Source organism: Triturus cristatus, chromosome 5_2, assembly GCF_964204655.1.
Source record: "Triturus cristatus chromosome 5_2, aTriCri1.1, whole genome shotgun sequence".
NCBI classification, from domain to species: Eukaryota; Metazoa; Chordata; class Amphibia; order Caudata; family Salamandridae; genus Triturus; species Triturus cristatus.
The window spans coordinates 142287735-142301071 of NC_140588.1; the positions used below are offsets into that span (position 1 = coordinate 142287735).

General features: G+C 46.4%; 1 protein-coding gene across 1 annotated transcript in view; it reads left to right on the forward strand.

Annotated features, from left to right (window-relative positions):
* Nucleotides 1-13337, forward strand: part of LOC146822728 (NFX1-type zinc finger-containing protein 1-like) — a 1573298-nt gene that overhangs the window by 969057 nt on the left and 590904 nt on the right. Inside the window, exon 13 of the mRNA XM_085606923.1 lies at nt 7338-7588. Coding sequence (XP_085463049.1) covers nt 7338-7588 — 251 coding nt within the window. The remainder of the gene's footprint in view (nt 1-7337; nt 7589-13337) is intronic.

Below are 13337 nucleotides of genomic sequence, written 5' to 3' on the forward strand. Positions count from 1 at the left end.
GAGAGAGCGGTACTCCTAGTTATTACTTTAACTTGGTTTTTGAGAACTGGTGCAGTAGGGATGCCCGGGTTTAAGTCCTGTAGGGCCTGCCGTCGGAACATGTTGGTGGGGACCCGCACGACGTGTGTCTCTTCTCCTTGGGGCACGCCCATGACCCCGAGGCGTGCCCCGATTGTCGTGCCATGGCGCCGAAAGCTTTGCGGGAGCGTTCCCGAAAGTTGTTGGAGGCCCGGCAATCGGTTCCGCGTCGATCGAGGTCCCGCGGGAGGTCAAGGGACCGGTCGCGGAGCCGACACCATCGCTCATCGGACTCGGGGACAGGTAAGTCAAGGCGCCATAAAAAGTCGAAGAAGCGACATCGCTCTTCGTCTACCCCTCACCGGTCGTGGGATGCTGTGGAGGGGCGGGTGGTCACTCCCCCACGGCTCCGGTGGATCCTCCGTCGTTGCCTGCGGCCTACCCACCTTTCCCGGGTCTGCACGCGAAGCAGGAAGAAATACAGGTATTCCTGTCGGCCATGCGCCGTTTGTTTCCCACGTCGCATCCTTCCGGAGCGCCTTCAAGCCCTGTGGACCTGTGGGGTGGTTCTGCCCCCATGCCGCCGCCTTTGGCCCGGCTACGCTGGCACGATAACCTGCGGCGGCGCCGCCTCCAGCGTCGGGGACGACGCCAGATACAGTGCTGGATTGCGTCGGACCTGGATTGGTCTATTACCCCCCGATTCCCATTCGAGGTGGGGAGTTTATCCCATTTCCCCAGGCACCTCGTCCTTACCGACCTCTTCAACAGCCGGTGGACGAAGGGGAGTACTGGGAGGGGTCTGAGGACCCTCTCGCAGCTCAATGCGAGGATGAGCAGGAGTGGGAGGGTGATATGGAAGGTCCAGGCCATCTGGATTTCTCTCCACACCCTGGTACACTGTCCCCTACTTCCGTGGCTACGGAGAAGGTTGGGACTTTTTCTGTGGTGTTGCGTAGGGCTGCTGAGGCTCTTAACCTCCTAGTCTTCCCCTATATCAACGACTGGCTGTTGAAGGCAGGCTCGCCCCAGGCAGTCGTCTCCCACCTCCAGACTACGGCCGACCTCCTACATTTGCTGGGGTTTTCCATCAACTTGCCGAAGTCGCACCTGATTCCCTCTCAGAAGCTCCTCTTCATCGGAGTGGTTCTGGATACGGTGCAGTTTCGGGTTTATCCTCCCGAACAGCGAGTCCGGGACATTCAGGCTATGATTCCGATCTTTCGGCCCTGGTCCTGGGTTTCAGACCCTGAGGCTGCTGGGCCTCATGGCCTCCTGCATCCTGCTGATCTATCATGCCAGATGGCATATGCGGGCTCTGCAGTGGGACCTGAAGTTCCAGTGGACGCAGCATCGGGGAAACCTGTCCGACCACGTCCAGATCTCAGAGGGCACTGCACGGGACTTGCAGTGGTGGCTCACGGACCAGTGTTGGGTCAGCGGCAGATCCCTCTCCCTTCCCCAACTAGAGCACACAGTAGTGACGGACGCGTCCCTCCTGGGACGGGGTGGCCACATGGGAGAAGGGGAGATCAGAGGCCTCTGGTCTCCGGCGGAGTCCAAGCTCCATATCAACCTTTTGGAGCTCAGGGCGATCCTACTTGCACTGAATGCATTCCTTCCCTCTGTCAAGGGGAGAGTAGTGCAGGTGTTCACAGACAACACCACCGCCATGTGGTACTGCAACAAGCAGGGCGGGGTGGGGTCGTGGACCTTATGTCAGGAGGCTCTACGTCTCTGGACGTGGCTGGAACATCAAGGCATTTCCGTGGTGGTTCAACACCTGGCAGGTACCCTGAACGCCAGGGCGGACAAACTCAGCCGCAGCTGCATGTTGGATCACGAATGGCGTCTTCACTCGGAGGTGGCACAAGGTCTCTTTAAGCACTGGGGAGAACCTTGGTTAGATCTATTCGTAACAGAAGAGAACACGCAATGTCAGCAGCTCTGCGCAATGGAGTTTTCAAGTGTGGAGTTGCAGTCTATTGTACGCCTTTCCGCCTATACCACTTCTGCCCAGAGTGCTGAAGAAGATCGGACTCGACCGGGCCTAAGTCATTCTTGTGGCACCGGACTGGGCTTGAAGAGTTTGGTATCCCGTGCTACTCAGTATGACCCTGGATCCCCCGATCCGACGGCCTCTTCGGGAGGATCTCCTGTCGCAGCAACAGGGGACGGTCCTCCACCCGAACCTGTCCAGCCTCCACCTCCTTGTGTGGAGATTGAGCGGCGACAGCTGATTTCATTTGACTTGCCTTCTGAAGTCTGTAATGCGATTCTGGCAGCCAGGCGTCCCTCCACTAAAACGGGATACGCCTGTCGGTGTCAAAGATTTGTGGCATGGTGCACAGCGAAAGCTGTAGATCCTCTTTCTGCCCCTCTTTCTGAGGTCCTATTGTTCCTTCTCTCTTTGGCCCAGAAGGGCTCTGCTCTGGGCACTATCAAGGGCTACCTTTCTGCTCTTTCAGCCTTTCTTAGGCTGCCTGATCAACCCTCTCTTTTCAAGTCCCCAGTTGTCAGTAGATTTCTCAAAGGCATTACTCACCTTCTTCCTCCTATTCCTTTTGTGATGCCTCAATGGGACTTGAACCTGGTTCTCACATACTTGATGTGCGCTCCCTTTGAGCCTCTTCATAACTGTCCTTTGCGGTTATTAACTTTGAAAACTGTCTTCCTGGTGGCCATCCCCTCCGCTCGGTGGGTGAGTGGGCTCCAGGCTCTTTCCTGTAAACCTCCTTTCCTGGCGATCATCCGGACAAGGTTGTGCTTCGACCGCGTCCTTCCTTTCTACCAAAAGTAGTCTCTGCCTTTCATCTCGGACAAACTGTCACTCTGCCCACTTTCTTTCCACCTCCGCACCCTTCAAGAGAAGAGGAAAGGCTCCACCGTCTGGACCCAAAACGTACGCTTTCGTTCCATCTCAACCGCACACAACAGTTTCGGGTAGATAACCAGCTCTTTGTTGGCTACGTGGGTGCCAAGAAAGGCCGGGCTGTGCACAAGCGAACTATCTCCCGATGGGTTGTCTTATGCATTAAAGCCTGTTACTCGGTTGGGCTGCGCGCCCATTCTACCAGGCCGACAGCAGCTTCTACAGCATTGGGACGTGGCGTCCCCCTGCAAGACATCTGTCAGGCAGCCACTTGAGCCTCGTTGCATACTTTCACTAAGCACTATTGCCTTGACAGTCAGGTCCGCAGAGTTGGCTTATTTGGCCGTTCGGTTCTCCGTGACTTTCTGGTGTAATCTCACTTCGCAGACCCACCACCGGGGTTGGTATTGCTTGGGTATGTATTCTAAGGTAAGGACTCTATCACTAACGTGTCTCTTTCAGATGCACAAGTTACTTACTTGTGTAACGATATATCCGTAAGAGACATTAGTTAGTGATAGATTCCTTACCACCCGCCTATCCTCCCTGTTCTGTGAACTGTTCTCTAGGGTTCCAGTCATCCCTTTTAGGGCCCTAGTTCTATTGCACCAGTAGGCAGTCTCTGGCATGGCTCTGCTCTCCTGGCATGGAAAAGTTGTGTACAGAACTGACGTTAGTGCGCGTGGGCGCGTCTAAGTAGCTCCGACTACGTCATCTCGGCGGCTACGATGCCAGCGACGTACGCGGAGCTGCGTGACGACACCTGCCGACGCGCAGGGGTACTGCTGACGAAAACTTTCCGGATCCAGTCTGACGCCTGGGGATATTCTAAGGTAAGGAATCTATCACTAACTAATGTCTCTTACAGATGTATCATTACACAAGTAAGTATCTTGTGCATCCTCCTTCGTTCCTTATCGACACTACAAAGTTCGTATTTGGATTTTTCCTTCATACAATTTGGTCTTTTTTGACATTCGCTTTGGCTCTGCTTACCTTTGTGTTCTGTTTCCCTTAGTGCTACAGACCTAGCTAAGGGGAGGGTGTCACGTGGCTGTTGGGACATTGTCAACATCACTAAGTTAACATAAGCCCTGCAGCCATTATGCAACTTTTGCGCACATTACTACATGGCTTTGATTTTGCAAATATCTTCATTTATGCTTTTCACATGAGAACTGTCTGCTGTGTTCGTTCTCTGCATGTTTCTGGAGTTTAGTCTGAACTTTTTGCACAAGGTTGTCCCTTTTTATTCTGTTCTGGTCAGGCCCTAGCACCTAGACAAAACATACCAATGCAGCTGTTGTTGAACACCCGTACTTTGATATCATGGGGATGAGTGCATGTAGGCACACACTTGGAGAGGGACCTTTCCAGGGAGAAGAGCGAGACAGCACCTGTGATGTACACTTACCATCTATTGGCTGAGGTATTGGGTCTGCTGACAAAACCCAGAGATCATTTATTATAAAATAATACTTCTTCTTAGCAAGGAAAGGGAGGTTAGGCTCTATAGTCTTTTCCCTGTTGTCCTGTTAGTACGACATCTCCCTTTATGATATATGGACTAATTTCTATACTGACTGTATTTGTATTATGCATTTTTTTGCTTGTTGTGGCACATATACTGCAGGTTCTTGCACGTTAGTTAAAATAAACATTTTAAACCATTTCATGTCTCTGTCTGATCTTATTGTGGAAAAGTATAAGAATAAGAGTGAAAGGGTATGTTTTGTTACCGCGATTCCTGAGAGATCAGGGAGTGTTGTGTTCTGGAGTGTCTAATCACTTGTTTCTCTGTGCGTGAGTAGGAGAGCAAGTGAGACACTATAGCTAGTCGGTCCTGGGCTTACGGGTACTCAGGTGGTAGGATGACTCAGTCCCTGCTTATCAAAGTCCTATGGCAGAATCCGTGCAACATGCCCGAGCCCCCTCTTTTTGAACAGTGACAGCATGGAGGGGTGAGACTTCAGGAGAGACAAATGGGACTGAGGCGTCTTTCGCCAAATAATTTTTTTAGTTTTTAAAAGTTTGGAAGAACTAATGTAGCTAGGAGTTGGACCCGAAGTAGAGATTAAACAGCCAGAGAACAAACACCTAGACAGCATCTTATAAAGAGAAATAAATATCCGACCACAGATGCCTCGGGTGCCCCAGATGCCTGCTCTTTAACTCCTTTCCTTTCCTCTGCAACTCCACAAACTGAAATCAACTCCTTTCTAGTTATCTAGGTGTCCTGACAATGCCCTATGTGTTCAATATGCCCTTAAAATGCGACTCAATAATGCAACTCAATAATGGGAGTTTAGTCCTGTTTAAAGCTCAAGCTCCTGTTTAATGTCCGGTGGGTCTAGCAAGTCCCTCCCCGTGCAACATCCCATTATTCCCATCAGAGTCACCAGGGGGGCCTCGGCTACACTGGCTCTGCTTCTCCGCTTCCACACGTCAGAGCTCTCAAGCCGCTCTGTCGCTCAAGCAGCAGAGCCCGCCTCGCTCCCTACAGTCCCTTGCTCCTTGCTGTCGCTCCTCCAGATGCCGAAAGCCCCTGGCCTCTGACGTCACACCAGCTACTCACAAAACCTTTGGATACAGCTTTTTAACGTAGGGGAAATTTATTTTCTTTGCTCATATGTTAACTGATCATGTTCTGTGAGGCGATGAAAGTTTGCACTAGCCTGTACTCCTGAAACTCTCCTGTGGGGAATTGAAGATTGCACTTGCTACCTTCTGTGAGAGAAGCAAACTTGCTTTTCCACTAGTGTGCTGTATCTGTTCTGAGAGGAAACAAAACTTGCACTGCTCTTGCCCATGATTTTGAGCAAAGCTTAGACTGTTCAACTCTAACTATACTTGTTTTCTAAAGGAGAGAAACTTTCACTGTTTCTGATCAAGGTGTACTGTTCTACGAAGAAGGGATTCTTCCACAGTGGTAGCCTAATCTTATCTTAGATGCCCTTAAATAGCCTATAAGCCAGGTGCTGTTTTACAATATCTGTGGTGAGATGCCAAGACCTATAGTCGTGAAGATTGCACTGTTGCTCAACCCTCCTGTTTTGAATCTTCTGGCTGGTGAAACCTGTAAAAAATCATTAGCTCACTCACACACAATTTGAATACAGGTATATTAGTTTACAAAGTGAAGACTAAGGGGCTCATTTGGATGTCGGTCGGAAAGCCACTGAGCACAGGTTGGAGACTTTCTGACCGGCATCCATCGTTTATAGTCAGACCGCCTAATTACAATGTAGGTGGTCGGAGATTAAACCGGACGGTCTTTCCGGCTGGTTTCCGACATGCTTGAGGAGCCTGTCAACCAGTCGGAGACTGCCATATAATCCCTTATATACAGCGTTTCCGCCGTAGGGATTATAGTGTCGGTTTCCAACAGTCTTTCCATGTCGGGCTCTCCAACATGGAAAGCCTGCCAGCAACTTAGGCTCCCTCTCGGCTCCGCTTGGGGGCCTGGTGACCCCCCTGTAAATCCCTGCATGGTGTGGCAGACACCATGAGGTGCCTGCCACACGGTTCAGGGATTTACACAAACTCCCATTTCTCTATGGGATCTTATGCTGCAGGCGGAAACCGCTTGGGAAGCACAAGATCTCATAGAGAAATGGGAGTTTGCGAACGCAACATGTGCGGTCGCATCATAATAAGGTGTTCGGACTCAAGTCCGCCTGACATCGTAGTTAGGGCCTTAATGTCCACATAAGGGACAATCTCAATGCAAATTAGGTAATCCTTAACCAGTAGATTTTATAACCAGTGAACAAATGGTCTTGGATGCTTTTGAAACCCTCTGATGAAAAATACCACACTAGGTAGGTGAGGGTTCATTATCCTCTGGAAGTACATGAATGTATGCTAAATTCATTGGAGGTTTGGCTGTTTCTTTCAGGAATATTGTACTATTTGTATGTTTTTTGTTTACAGAGAGTGTACAATAGTTTGTTAACCCCTCTCACTCTTTCTTTAGTGTGTTACCTTTATTGCTCATGTTCCGGTAAGTGTGAGAAAATCATATTATGTTCCTCCTGCTACTGCCACTTATCCTATACGTATTGTTTGAGATAGAGAAAATTTCACAGCTTCCGCCATTGTTGCACTGTACTACTTCCTAACTTAAATCACAAAATAAATATATGAAACATAATGACTGTCAAGAAAATAATGCTGCAAAAATCTCAGTATTTTGCAGCACAATTTCCATTTTTGTGCCGCAAACTTTTCCGATCCATGCCGTAATATCCAGGGGGAGGCGTCTGTATCTCTACATACGAGGCAGCTAAAGTTGTCTCTAGGCCATGTCTGAAAATTAAGTGGAATGGTGTAATATTCACTCCAAGCCCCCATCGTGCAGCCACTGGATAACATTTTGTGACTTAAACAACTTGGACATTGCCAAGCGCTGTATGACGGTACTCTGGTGGCTTTTACTTTTTTACAGACTCGACTGAAGAATCAGGCTGCTTGGATAAAGAGGCCAATGAAGATTTGATTAAAGTTGCAGAAGAAGCTGAGCTTTTGCAACATGAGAGGATGCTGGACGGTGATGATATCAAAAAGCAGATTTCTGAAGCAAATAACAGGGCAGCTAAAAAACAGAAAGATATTCTATCTTTTGTGCCTACGTTTGAACATGATGAGGAAGATGTGGATAAAAGTGGCATCAACGGAAGTGATGCTGGCCAGTGGGAGGTACGTTTGATTGACTTTTATTGCAGATGCGTTCTGCACTAAATGCAGCTAAATCAATGCAGCATGCAGTTATGTGAATCAACTTTCCTCCTACCTTTAATTTAAAACAAATAAGCTTTTCTCCAAGATGGCTTCTGCTTTCAGCTATTAAATGTTTTAAAATGTGCCCTAACATACAATATTCCTCTGATGCCTGGTGTATTTTTGTCCTCTGTTGTTTCCTTAAATTGACGAGTTCTATGTACACTGCTGTCGATCTTTCACTTCTTCTCATAGTCCACACTACTTCACTGAGTGGATTCTGTACCTCTTCTATTAGCAAATACAGGAAATTATTTTGTATAATCCTCTGGATTTTTATTTTAACGGGTAGATAGGGCACCTGGACCACATTAGAAGGAGAACACTACATAAAAATGTTTCCAAAAGAGAATAAGCATTACATTGAGATTGGGGGGAGGGTTGAACAGCTTAATTGTAAACGGTGCAGCGAGCAATACGCAATGATATTCAGGTCTTTGCAAAATTTAGAGTATAGAAGAGGTGTATGACAATTAAGTTCAGATATTCTCTGTATGATGTTAAAACTTTCTGGAAGGTTGCTAGTAGGTTTAGAGTTCCGAGATAGGATAGCAGAGTTCCAGGCTTAAAATGGCATACCAGCGATGGATTGCATTTTGCTTTTGAGGTTCTGAATCACAAGGTTTCAAAGAGAGGAGTTATGTGACTTCCTAGACCCTTTTAACCTATTTGACTCCTGGAGAGGGTAAGAAGGTCAGCAAGCTATGGTGGAGAGTTCTCTTTGATGGGCTTGTAGCAGCAGATTTTTAATTGGATACTGACAGAAATGGGTAAGCAGTGCACCTTGCCAAGTATAAGGATATTATTTTGAAATATATCAACAGAGTGGACTAAGAAGCCTAGTGTAGTACAGCTCTAAGCGGGAGTATAAGATGATACATGAAATCCAACCAGTAATGCATTTCCAAAATTAAGTCGCAATATAGTTAATGAACAGATAGTTTTTTAATAGATCAGGGATAATAAGATGGTGGATCTTTTTAGTGTTGGAGATTAAAGTTAGCAGCTGTCACTGTCCTCTTGATATGGGGACAAACATGAGCCCTAGTTAAAGTGGAGCCAAGGGATTTGGCTGACAGAGTTGGAATGGTCGCAATTCTTTCTAGCATTAAAAAAAACCTTGGGATTGAGTTTAATTTTAGTTGAGGTTGACAGGAAGAGAAATTCAGTTTTATGAAAATTGAGAAGGAGGTTGTTCTGTTGCACCCAAGATTTTAATTGGTATAGGCAGTTTCTGAGGATGTTAATGTCAACTATCTCGGAGGTTTTTAGGTGCAACTTGAGTGTTGCCCATATATTGGCAGAAAGGCATCACTGGAGTTATGTAGGATCATAACTGTGCACTTATGAACAGATTAAATAATGTGGTCACTAGGATGGATACCTGTCGCCCTCCGCAGCATGTTGGCAGTGAAGGAAGTGTATCTCCAGTCTTAACCAGTTGACAACTATCGTTTAGGGATGATATGAACCAGCTTGGTACCTTGCGAACAGCTACCTCCAATAGTGGTGTCCCGGCGCTATAGCAACAGGTGGCACACAAGAGTCACGCAATAGCCAAGGCTCAAAGAAAGTTAATCTAGGCAAAAAAGACATGTTTTGGCTGCTTTCCTGACTTGCGGTTTAGGTACGATCCGGCGCAAATCATTCGGCAGGGAGTTCCATAACATGGTTGCCCCGAGCTTAAAAGATTTGCTACCCATCCGAGCTTTCCTAACTCGTGGGGTGCAAAGCAGGTTCTGAGAATTAGACCTCAGCATCGTTAGATATAGTTTAAAATATCACTTTGGGCTGGCCTTTGAATTGAATGGCATAACACACCAAGTCATGGGGAATACGGAAGGCTGCGGCTGCAGGGCCTGGCATCTTATGAAGACAGTGATGACTAGTCTGGTCAACCATGCGGTTGCAGCCATAGAGATAGAAGAGAATGTTCTCCAACGAATGGCAGAACCTGCAATCAGATAGGCAAAACCACAATAAACACCAGACAGAGAACAGATCCTAAGCGGAACAATAAGGAGCAGACACAAAGGGCTATATACAAAGGAGGGTCTGCAATGGGAAGAGGAAGGCTGGTCTTCGATGGTGGGCTGGAGGACCCCTTCCAGCTCTCAATGTGAAGGCTATTCCTAAATGAGTAGCAGAACGCACCTGAAAAGTTGATCAAGAAGACAACAAGGATTTCAAGAACAGTGTACCAGATGTGCTAAGAAACCGTTTTGCGATTCTCTTATTGCGAATCCTTGTGATTCACAATTATGAAATCGCAAAATGGCATGTACAAAAGTGTTTTGAACACTTTCTTCGATTCCCAGTGGGTGCCAAATTACCTACCTCATGAATATTCATCAGGTAGGTCACAATTTGCGACCCATTGGGAATGGCTAGGACTCATAGGGATGATGGCCTGCTGGGGATCCGTAGACCGCCATGTCTGTGGCTTCTTTCTAGATAAAGCAGTTTTTTTTTTTTTTAAATGCACCCCGTTTTCCTTAAAGGAAAATGGGATGCATTTAAAAAAGAACAATGAAAAGTTTCCTTTTAATTTTTTGAGAGTAGCCAGTCAGTGGTCCGTGGGATCACTGCCTGCTCTTAATAAATGTTGACACCCGCAATCACAAACGGGAAGGGGTCCCTTGAGTACCCCTTCCCGTTTGCAAACAGGCTACCAGCAACTTCAAGTTGCTGGTAACTGCTAATGTTTCGCGACCGCATTCCTGGTCACAAAACGCTATTTGGTATTAGGAAAGGACGCCCTCAACACGCCCCTTTCTAATATCGAATTGCAAAATGCAATATGGTAACAAGTTACCATTTTGCCTTTTGCACATACTAAAAAGCATTTTAGAACTCGCAAACGGCCCGATGGAAGGGAGGATATTAATTGGAAACACAGGGGCACCACATGCAAAGGGTATATAGTGCTGACTGGGGACTTCTCACAGAAGGATAGATCCACAAGGGGGTTTAGGTAGATGGGAGCTTTCACAAAAGCATTTAAAAGAGAGCTCCAAGGCCTGAGCTTGAGGAATGTCTAGAGGGAACACAGTACGCTAGAGGAAGACTACACTACACCACTCCTATTCTTGTGCTGTGTATTCCTAGTAACACTGTGACAGCAAAAAAGGACTCTGCACAGATAGCAACTCTCTCTAACTTGGATCATGCACCTCTATAAGTGACCATACAAATAGGACAAAATCACAAATTAAAAAGATGGTGGATGACTACAAAGGTTCTGAAGGACCTGGTACTCAAGGAGGAGCTAAAACAACAAATTGAAGAACGCTATATGATTGACAGCCATGTGGAAGTGGCATATGGGGGAGTATGTGATGCTTATATAGTGTTAATGCGGGTGTGGTGGACTTCGTGGCTAGAAGATGAATTACTACAGGCCGAGGCAGAATATTCAACACATCCATCTCAGGGAAGCTAGATGTTTTAAAAATAGAGCAGAAAACAACCCTTTACATTTGAAACAAGCAATATTTGTGTCACAGGACAATGTGAGTAATGGGTACGAGAGAGAGAGAGAGAGAGAGAGAGAGAGAGAGAGAGAGCACATTAAAGAGATTTGCTCAACCTCAGGGAAAGGAGCAATGAACAATGACACAAAGTTAGAGGTGTACAGATAATTCTGCCTCCCTATATAAGAAGGGTGAATATTTGATCACAGTGCAGCAGGAATATATTGAGGGAAATAATATCATACAATCACTGAGATCCAAATCCAGAAATTATTAGGCTGCATACAAGAAAAAGAGATTAGGTTTACGATAAAGGCACTAAAAATTACTAATGCTGTGGGACCCAATGGAATATTGTTTAACATACTAAATGATTTCCTCAGGGGAGGCTACAGAACTTTTGCTTCCTAGGTTAAAGAAATATAAGCGGTCTTATAAAGATAGAAAAGGACCAGTTGTTTAATGGATATCCTTATGTTTACATGCAAAAGCTTTCGCAGACATAGGATGTAAATGTTTACATGTAGTAAGAATGTATCAACAAACAGATATTGTATCAAGTAGGTGCTCCTTGTGAACGGTGCAGTGCTAGTGGATGGTTTTAAAATGGTGAGCAAAAGTGTGCAGTGATAAATTAATGTATGACGTTACAACGCAAACATTTACAACGCATGCTTTTACTACGCAGTTTTTACATTGCAACATCATTTACAACGCTTGTTTTTACAATGCATGCCATCACAACGCATTTTTATAAACAACATTTACAACGCATACCATTACAACGCTTACCATTACAATGCATACCATTACTACGCATATTACTTTTAGGGCCACAGTAGGGTAAGTGTTGGATAGTGTAGGGGTAACAATTACTATTCCCACTCCAGTGAGTGCAACAGTAGGTTAAGTGTTGGATAGTGTAGGGGTAAAAATTACTATTCCCACTCCAGTGAGTGCAAGAGTGGGGTAAGTGTTGGATAGTGTAGGGCAGTGGTTCCCAAACTTTTCGACCCGTGGCTCCCTTGACCTATTGGGCATTGGCCGTGTCTCCCTATTATGTTACTTTTTTTCAGCAGGTGGATGATATAAGCCCGGCCTATGGATTACTTAAACTTTTCTCCCTGAAAATGACTGGGATGAAGCCAATGAAGGTAATATAATCATACGGCTTCCCCCTTGCCTGCAGGCCCCACAGTGCCAGCAGTCTGCGCATTCACGTATGTTGGTGCTTCTAGGAGATCACCACTGTGAGGGTGATTAAAATACTCAGGGAGAGGAGTCAGAATCAAAGTACACCTTTTAGTAGATGCTAATGGAGACCGCTTTGATTTCAAATAGAAAGGAGAGATTCGCCATCGACCATTCTACACAAATTGCAGACTTCCATAAATGGCAGAGGGGATGGGGGCAGGGACTCAGGTCAGAAGACAGATCTGTAGGTCAGAGATACCAACCCCAGCAGCAGGACTTGTGGTTTCTCACTACTCCGGCATAACCACTCTCTCTGCCCTAACGACAAACCTGTGTTGTAGTGTGAAACTTTCAGTGAGTGTCCAGGATTCCCATGAACCTTGAGATGTTGCTGGGAGTCAGCAGCATACATATAATATCATAAACGAGTGGAGCTTAGGACCACCGTGTGAGGAGTCATACCGGAGCTAAGCACCACTGGTGATAGCATGGAGTCTGGAGAAGCACCACAGACAGGTGGCAGTGGATCAAGAGTGAAGTGTCATCAAAACAGTTATGGGGAAATAGTCGCAATGGTTTCAACTTTAAGAAGAGGTATGGGTGTGTGAGGATAGTATTAAGGAGTGTGGGGGGGAGCAGAACTCTGGGGGACTCCAAACTACAGGCTAGTGAATGATAATATGAATGAAGAACAGATAGATGCCAAATAAGCAATTATCACAAAATACTGCCAGTGTGTTCAGTTAGCGCCGGCAGTGCCATGTGTTGACCTAGCATGGGGGGTGAGATGCAGTCAAAGAGGTCAACCAATGCATGAGAACCACTGTAAGAATACTGTCCTGGTCATTCTACAGCAAAATACATATGATGCCGAAATAGAGCTCTTGTTGAGCCTGAAGCCAGCCTGAGGATCATCCAACTAATTGACAGATTGCACGAATGATTGCAACTCTGATGTCACCTCCTCCTCTAACAGTTTTGTCATATAACGGCAATTTGAA